The sequence below is a fragment of the Mus caroli genome, chromosome 14 (assembly GCF_900094665.2).
Source record: "Mus caroli chromosome 14, CAROLI_EIJ_v1.1, whole genome shotgun sequence".
Lineage (NCBI taxonomy): Eukaryota > Metazoa > Chordata > Mammalia > Rodentia > Muridae > Mus > Mus caroli.
The window spans coordinates 58550146-58558759 of NC_034583.1; the positions used below are offsets into that span (position 1 = coordinate 58550146).

The window sequence follows — 8614 nt, forward strand, 5'->3', positions numbered from 1 at the left end:
GAGAGAGAGAGAGAGAGAGAGAGAGAGAGAGAGAGAGAGAGGGAAGGAGGGAGGGAGAGAGAGAGCGAGAGAGAGAGAGAGCACCCAGCTCACTTTCTCTTTGTAGTTCAGCCTGAACCTGCAGCCTCTGGGATGATGCTACCCACACTGAGGGTAGATTTTCTCTCCACAGTTAAGCCTCTCAGGAAATAACTTTCATGGACGTATCCAGAAGTGTGTCCCGAAAATGATTCCAGTTGGCCATCAAGATTAAACTCTTGCACATGCTATTACTGCTTGGTGCTAGGCTAGTGCTGCTGGCATGACAGGAATTTTGTGCTATGTGCTGGTATCTACACGGTTGCTCTTGAGGATGTATGGAAGCTGGGCTTGAGATTCTTTTCTTGGAAAAGAATAGTATTAGAAACAGAAGAAGGACTGGAGGGATGGGTCAGTGGTTAAGAGCATGCACTGCTCTTCTAGAGGATGAGCCCGATTCCTAGCATCCATATCAGGTGGGTCACAACTCTCTCACACACACACACACACACACGCATGTACTTACACCACACACACACCTACAGTAATAATAATAATGAGAGAATGCACACACATGTACACACACAGGCATGCACACACATACACACATGCACATGTGCACACACTTGAATGCACATGTTTTATTAGACAAGACATCAAAGCATTATCCACAGAACACAGATAAGGCTAGTGTGTATGAATTCACAAAGAACTCAACAAAACAAAACAAAACAAAACAACCAAAAGGCAGCTAGAAGTAATTAGCAGGAATTTATATTGTACTACCTAGAAACTTGAAGAAACTACTTAGAAAGTTCAAACACAAAGAGGAGGCAATGAAATGCTGGGTGGGATGCTAGAACCGTTAAACAAATCATACCAAAATTGTGTTAAGACATTTAGTGCTTGGGGAACGCCCCCTACCCCCTCTTAAAGAAAAATTACAATACTGGAAAAAAAGAGTTCCTTTTGGTTTTGTGTTAATGTTATAGTAACCTCAACCCAGACGGGGTTTTTTTTTTTTCTTCCAAAATGTTATTCAAGAGACACTCTCTGGATCAGAGAGGGAGCTCAGTGAGCCTGTGCTTGTTGTATAAGCATGAGGATGTGAGTTCAGATGGGAAAAAGGATGGCTTGGTGGTGTCTGCCTGTAAGCCCAGTGCTGGGGAGGTAGGGACAGAATGATCCCTGGGGTGTGCTGGCAAGCTGGTCTCACCAATCACTGAGCTCTGGGTTTAGTGAGGGATCTTGTCTAAAAGAAAAATAAAAAGGAGCATAGTAGAAGAAGATGCTAAAATTTGAGCTCTGGCCTCTACCTGCACACATCCTATCACATACATGTGTACACATACCACCACATATATACACTTACATACCATGCATGCACGTTCATATCACACACACATATGTATACCACACCAAAATCGTGATATGAAACCATACTGATTACCTTGTCACTTTGACATAATACTTGAGAGGAGCTACTTGAAGAAGAAGGGATTTATTTTGGCTCATGGCCTCAGGGACTTTGAGTCCACCATGGTAGGGAAGGACAGCTCATCCTTTGTTGGCAGGAGTTGGGAACAAAAGGCAAGAAGCAGGCATGGGTGTTACCTTCAAGACTATTCAAGACTATTCCCAGTGACCAGCATCCAAGGCCATAGTCCCACAAGTCCCACAACCTCCCACACAACGTAACAGCCAGGGAGCAGGCATTCAATGTCTTTGAAGGACGCTTCAGGTTCAAGCCATCATAAAGTATTCTTGAGTCGAAAAAAAAAAGAATTAATTTTTATTAGGAAAAGAAAATAGAAATTACCAAGTAAATGCCTCATAAAAATAGAAATTTAAATTGCAGAAACATAAGAGAATTTCGGCAACCTCATTGATGAGTAAAGAATTATCAGTTGAAAATTTAAAAATAATAATAATTATAAGTTGAAATAATTACATGCATAGTGGGAAGGAGTGTAAATTTGCATATTCTTTAAGGAGTGATTTGCCAGTATGTGTGAAAAGCCTTAAATATAAATCATAATTTTTGGTCCAGTAATTCTAATTTTTTGGCATTTTCTGACTGAAGTAATTAAAGTTATGCACAAATGATAATTATTGCTTTCGCTTTTATAATAGTGAGAAATTAGGATCACATTAAATGCCCGAATTAGGAAGCCATTTAAATAAATTATAGAGCATGTCATGGAAAATATGCAGGAATTTAAAATAATGTTGTAAAAAGAATATTTAAGCACCAGAGGGAAAGCTTATAGCACACACCATTTCTAGGTGGGTTAAAGTGGGCTATGCAGCAGACTAAGTCACATTTCTCAAAGTAATTTTAAGAATGTGTGTTTAATCTGGAAGGATATGAGCAAAGGTGTTAACCCTGGACATCCTACTTTCTGTCACCCAAATGGAAATAGTTTCATTATTTCCTCTATTACAGCGGGAGTACAAGTTCATTGTACAAATATTCAGTTGGTACAAAGAAGTAGAAAGTAAAAATGCTCCATACTGAAAATCCCATCAATACAACTTTAGAAAATAGACTTTGACTAAATCTTTTATCATTTCTTATCATATACTTGGGTTATAGTCCTCTCTCCCCATATTGTTCCCCCTAACTTCTCCTAGATTCCCCACTTCTCAACTTCCTGTCCTTTTCTCTTTAAAATGTGTGACTGTATCAAGTCTGTGCTGTCTGTAGACTCATAGGTGTGGGGCCATCCACTGAAGTATGGTTGACCTGCCAGGAACCATCCTCTTACAGGAGCCATCAACTCTCTACAGCTCCTCAGCTGGGTGTGGGGACCTGTGAGACCCTTTCCTTCTCTGTGCTGGAACGTTGACTAAGTTAATGCTGTGCGGGTCTTGTGTTGAAAAACACAACTGCTAAGAGGCTATGAGCGCCAACGGTCCTGTCGTGTCCAGAAAGCAGTGGCTCTTACAATTTTAGTGCTACTTCTTCCTCTGAGGTTCCTGAGCATTGAAGGGAAGGTTTGCAAAGTTCACCTCCCATGTGTGGATGAACCTCGACCCTCTACACTTTGACTAGGGCCTCGACTGGCACCCACTGTACAAGAAGCATCTCTGATAAGGCCCGAGAGCTGTACTAATCTGTGGGTAGAGAGATCAGAATTTAGAGAGCAGTTTGGTAGAATGTCAATTTAGCAGAACTGTAGTATAATAGAGTAGTGGGTTTACCTTAATGCCAAGAGCTTCCCCACCATGGGTGGCTGGCCAGACCACAGTACCAAGCATGTATTTCCTCCAGTGGAGTCGGCCTTAAATCCAATCATAAAGTGGTTGGTTACCCTCATAACATTCTGGCCGCTACTGTGTCCAGTACATGTGTTGGCACACTGATCATTAGCATCGTTCATAGGGGGGTTCACAGCTGAACAAGACCCTTGGTTACCTCCTCCCCACAACCCAAGCAGGCTATGTAGCACCTTCTAATACCACAAAAGCCAGCCAGCAGGGAGAGAGCACCTGAATTTGATTTCTTCATGACCTATAACCGAAGTATAGTGGCATCTTGAGCAATTGGGTCATACCATCAAGTTCTGATGGGCCACCAAGAGCAAAGGCAATAGCCTGTATTGTTTGGGGTATCTAACCCTGCTTATCTCCAAGTGGTGGGTTTACATATGATTTTATTCTTTTCTATGTAATTAAAATGGCTTATTATTTGTTTAAAGAAAAAGTATCATTTGATAGCATAGTAGCAACAGGTGCTTATAAAATATGTATGAAAACAGAAAAATTTAAAAATATACTTCTCTCTATTTGCTTTGCCTAATGAGTGCAGAAAATTGTTGTTTTATGTTTTATATTTTTGTCCTTGCTTTGGTCATGAATTATTTTTTAAACCCATAAAGTTTAAATGAAAGGGAAGGTATGGAGGAAGAAAAGGGATGAACTCTGAAGAATTCTTTAAAATAGAAGAAATAACGGCAGTATACTGTTCCCTTATTCAACAACTTGTTTTATATTGACCAAGTTAAATGTCTAACATGTGTCAGGCTCTGTCTTTAGCCATGAGACACAGAGATGAGACAGAATGAATTCTGCTTCTCTGAGCCTTTCAGGGTAGTGGGGAGAGCCTGACCCCTTGGAGAAAGCACACGTAGTCACAATCAATTGCAAATTAAGACAGTGTAGTTTGCATTAGAACAGCATTGATGAGAATAAGATTCCATACGAATGGGAATATTTAAGAGAATTATTGAGAAAGGGGGCATTAGAAAGATAAATAGATGAGAAGATACACTTGGGAAAGAGAAGAGAGGAGTGAGAGAAAGAAAAATGATACAAAAGTAGTTATTGTCTTTCAAAAAAACTGGAGAATGGTTGGGCTGAGGGGTGTGGCTAGGTGGCAGAGTGCTTGCCTGGATGCACAAGGCTCTGAGTTCAATCCCTGTCACTGAAAAAGATGGGGGGGGGGGGGGGGGGAAGGAACGGAGGGAAGGAGGGAAAGGAAAGAGAGGAACGGGAGAAGGAAAGGATGGAAAAGAGAGAAGATATGAGGGGGCAGAAGGAAGGAAGGAAGGAAGGAAGGAAGGAAGGAAGGAAGGAAGGAAGGAAGGAAGGAAAGGAGGGAGGGAGGGAAGACAGAAGTAATTGGTGTGTGACTGGCTGTGTAACACTGCTGACCTAAGAGTGAGCAGAGGATTGCAGGGACGTGTGCTGAAGACAGGGATGGTGAGGCATTGACTTGTTATTTTAATGGTAGATGGAGACTTACCACACATCCTAAATTTATGTGTGAATTAACCAATGTCAACAACATCATCCCCTAACTGAATGTAATAACATGTATTAAATCTCTGAAAATATCAAAACTCTTCCAATACCCGTGAAAGACTTCATAGAAGAATTCCTTTACAGTCCAGGTGTGTACTCAAGGAAAATGTTTTGTCTTTCAGCCTTAAATGAACCCACCATAGACTATGGCTTCCAAAGACTGCAGAAAGTCATCCCAAGGCACCCAGGTGACCCTGAGAGGCTAGCTAAGGTAAGAAGCACTGGGAAATTGATAAGCAAACATCTTTTTGTCGACACTCAGCAAATCTAGACAAATCTACTCATTTGAATCCCATTAAAATTAATTAAGCTTTGAAACTGGCTATGCTTTAGATAAGAATATGAACATAAGGCTTGTGCTCATTTTGAAATATATTATGCTTAATATCTGAGGGAGTGTGAAATTTGAAAGTTTGGTCTCATAAAACAGATACACTACTAGAATTCGGGGAGAAAGACTTGAGACAGGGTTTCTCTGTGTAGTCCTACCTGTCCTAGAGCTACCTCTGTAGATCACGGTGGCCTTGAACTCAAAGTAATCTACCTGCCTTTGCCTCCAGAGTGCTGTGGCTAAAGATGTGCGCCACCACACTTATAAAACATGGCTAATTGTATAAAGATAAATATTTGCAGCATTGCTTAAAAGTGAAAGTTTCACTCCTTCATATTTAAATAGGAATTTTACTTAGCCTCAACTGCTGAAGTTCACCAATACTCAGGCAGGCATTCTTGAAGAGCCTATTGTGAACATTAAAATTTAATGATGATTAAGCGTCTCCATACAAAACTCTTATGAAAGAGGTCATTTGTGAATGAATTTGCTCAGAAAATGTCACCTTAAATCTAGCTCATGACATCACCCTTCTTTATTTAAAAATAGGTCCATCTATCTGTTGCCATTTGACCACAGGGAAACTATTAGATTTTTTTTTACATTCATATTTGTGCTTCAAGCATGCAGATTATGAAATGACATGCTCTTTATTCTGTATCTGAATAAAAATCCAAACAGCAGTGGTTTCAACAACACACTCTTTCTTTTCCTCCTGGCAAAATACTCAGCATCATTAGATCAGACAATACCTGAACAGCAGCTTAATAACAATTTAAAAGGCTATAAACAAAACAACAACTACAAAGATTCCCACAGAAAACCAAGGAGTAGAACAGCCAAAGGAGAGGAGAGGGATTAGCGATTGCTATGTTTTTTCTGCTTAAAAGGAACCAGGGGAAATATTATTGAAAGAATCATTTTTACTAGAATAAAAGTTTGAGTAGGTATTGTCAAGAGAATTCCAGGACTCTGTTAACTCCTTGGCAAGCAGCTAAAGACCCATCAGTCACTCTAAGAATATCTAATTAATTAAAAGTACCGGGATTTTAAAATACAATGGTCTTAAAGTAGTTTTCAATAAAATATCCAAGACATTATCAATTTTAACTAACTTTGCCCTCAATTTGGTAGGTTTTTTTGGTTGTTGTTTTGGTTTTTTTCTTGTTTTTTTTATTTTGTTTTTTTGGGGGTAATGGGGTTTTTTTGGTACCAGAAACCATTGTGGAACCATCATAGTGATGAATATCTACAGCTACTTATTTGTAGGATTTGTAAATTTGATTATATCCTATTCATCAAACTTAATATCGGACTACTTGGCTTATTATATTTGTAGGCGATGTGTGGACTTGTTTTCAATTATAATTTTTTTGTTTGCCATTTGGGGCTGTGTCTCTGATTGTATCCCCACCCCCCGCTGTGTTTTCTTTCAGGAAATGCTGTTGAAAAGAGCTGCGGACCTGGTTGAAGCCCTCTATGGCACACCACACAATAATCAGGTTAGATGCCTGCATCTTGCACTCTGTTGAGTTTGACTCTTAGTTCTGGATACCATGCTTACCCCAGCGTGCCTTTCCGTAGGACATCATTTTAAAGCGTGCTGCAGACATTGCCGAAGCCCTGTACAGCGTCCCCAGGAACCCCAGCCAGATTCCAGCTCTTTCCAGCTCCCCAGCTCACAGCGGTATGATGGGTATCAACTCTTACGGCAGCCAGCTCGGCGTCAGCATTTCAGAGTCCACACAAGGAAATAACCAAGGTACTAGTCTCCTGAAAGCCAGCCTCCGAATAGGGTCTTCTCCATCAAAGGGCCAGCTCTCTGGGGTGTGCAGAGTTAAAGAGTGCATCATGTACTACCCAACAGGGGCACATAAACCCCAGTATTACAGATGGGCTAGTTCACCATTACCGGTAGTTTGTAGTTAGATTCTGAGCTCTCTGGGAACTAGATAGTGGAAATATTAATGGGTAAAGTTGAGTATCATAAACTTCAAAGAGTTTAGACACATGGAAATGAGGCTTCGTGGAATTCATTTTATACTGATACTATGAGGTAATCTGACTGAATGACAGAGATTGCAGATGGCAGCATATTGTTCCCTCCATGCAACTCTTGGTAACCCAGAGTGGTGACTTAGTTTTCTTTGGTTATTTCCATCACACGTGATCTTATGTGGAAATGCATGGCAAGGCATTTAGTGAACTGGACTTTGTATATCAACCTTACCATATGTTGCAATGAGGTTGGTTTTATAAGGAGGTCCATCTAAATTTGTTATACATAGTCCTTTGAAAAGAATAATTTTTCTAATACTGTCCTTAATATTTATTTCTTTTTTTCAATCACTATGATCTATATGGTAAATTATTTTCATTTGATGATATATTTTAGACTACTTATAATATGTTCTATATTTGCTGATTAGTTGATTGATTTAAATTTTTTGAAACTCAGACAAGCTATGCAGTCTCAGGCTGGCCTTAAACTCACTAGGTAGTGCAGGCTGGCCTTGAATTCACTATGTGGTCCAAGTTTGCCTTAAGTTTATAGCAAGCCTTTTGTCTCAGATTCTCAAGCACTGTGATTATAAATGTGAACTTTAATGCTCAACATTCTTTATAAATTTGTTTTATATGTATGTGTATAAAGATATATGTGTGTAATATCTATGATATACATATACACATGACACACACATATAATATATAGTCTATAGACATAAAAGATATTTATCTATCTATATTTCTGTTCTGGGAACTGAACCTAGAGCCTTGCCCATACTAGGCAAGTATTCTACCACTGAGCTACATCACCAGATCCAATCACATTTAGACATAGTCATCCCCAGAGTTTCTTTCAGGACAAAGTGATGCTGGTTCTGTGCCAGGCTTCAGAACTGTAAGGAGACCCTTCATCCTTCATATCATTCATGGCCCAGATGTCTGTACTTAGCACTCACACCTCAGAGCCCTGGATCAACAGAGTTCACTATGACCCTCAGTCCTTCCTGATTACAAATGATTTCCAGCCTGGTGGTGACTTTGAAGTACTATTTTCAAACTGCTTTGCAGAATGCAAATGGCCCCCAGAAATGTTGCTAGGCCACCTTCCTCCACCCCCAGAAAAGATTCTATGGTGTGTTAAATTAGCAGAATACTAGATTGTCAAGTTTTGAGCAAGATATTTAAACCTTAGACCCTTTGTTTGACAATCTTCAAAAAATTTGCTTCAGTACGTAGCATCTGCCCAGCTTTGTTTGACTGCTGAATGGTTTTCTCAGTGACAGCCATTAGAACCTTGTAGAATGGTTTTCTCAGTGACAGCCATTAGAACCATGTAGAACTCCGGTATCTGTGTCCAGTGAGGTACTGCTTGGCAGGTTCTCTTATCAGCTCCATGCAGAGGGAGAGAGAGAGAGAGAGAGAGAGAGAGAGAGAGAGAGAGAGAGAGAGAGA

The 8614-nt window shown here is 40.0% G+C and overlaps 1 protein-coding gene across 2 annotated transcripts in view; it reads left to right on the top strand.

The window, feature by feature from the left end:
* Positions 1–8614, top strand: part of Ebf2 (EBF transcription factor 2) — a 200389-nt gene that overhangs the window by 174314 nt on the left and 17461 nt on the right. For both annotated transcript variants that reach the window (XM_021181503.2, XM_029469196.1), the window contains 3 exons: positions 4947–5035; positions 6592–6657; positions 6740–6917. In XM_021181503.2, coding sequence (XP_021037162.1) covers positions 4947–5035; positions 6592–6657; positions 6740–6917 — 333 coding nt within the window. The remainder of the gene's footprint in view (positions 1–4946; positions 5036–6591; positions 6658–6739; positions 6918–8614) is intronic.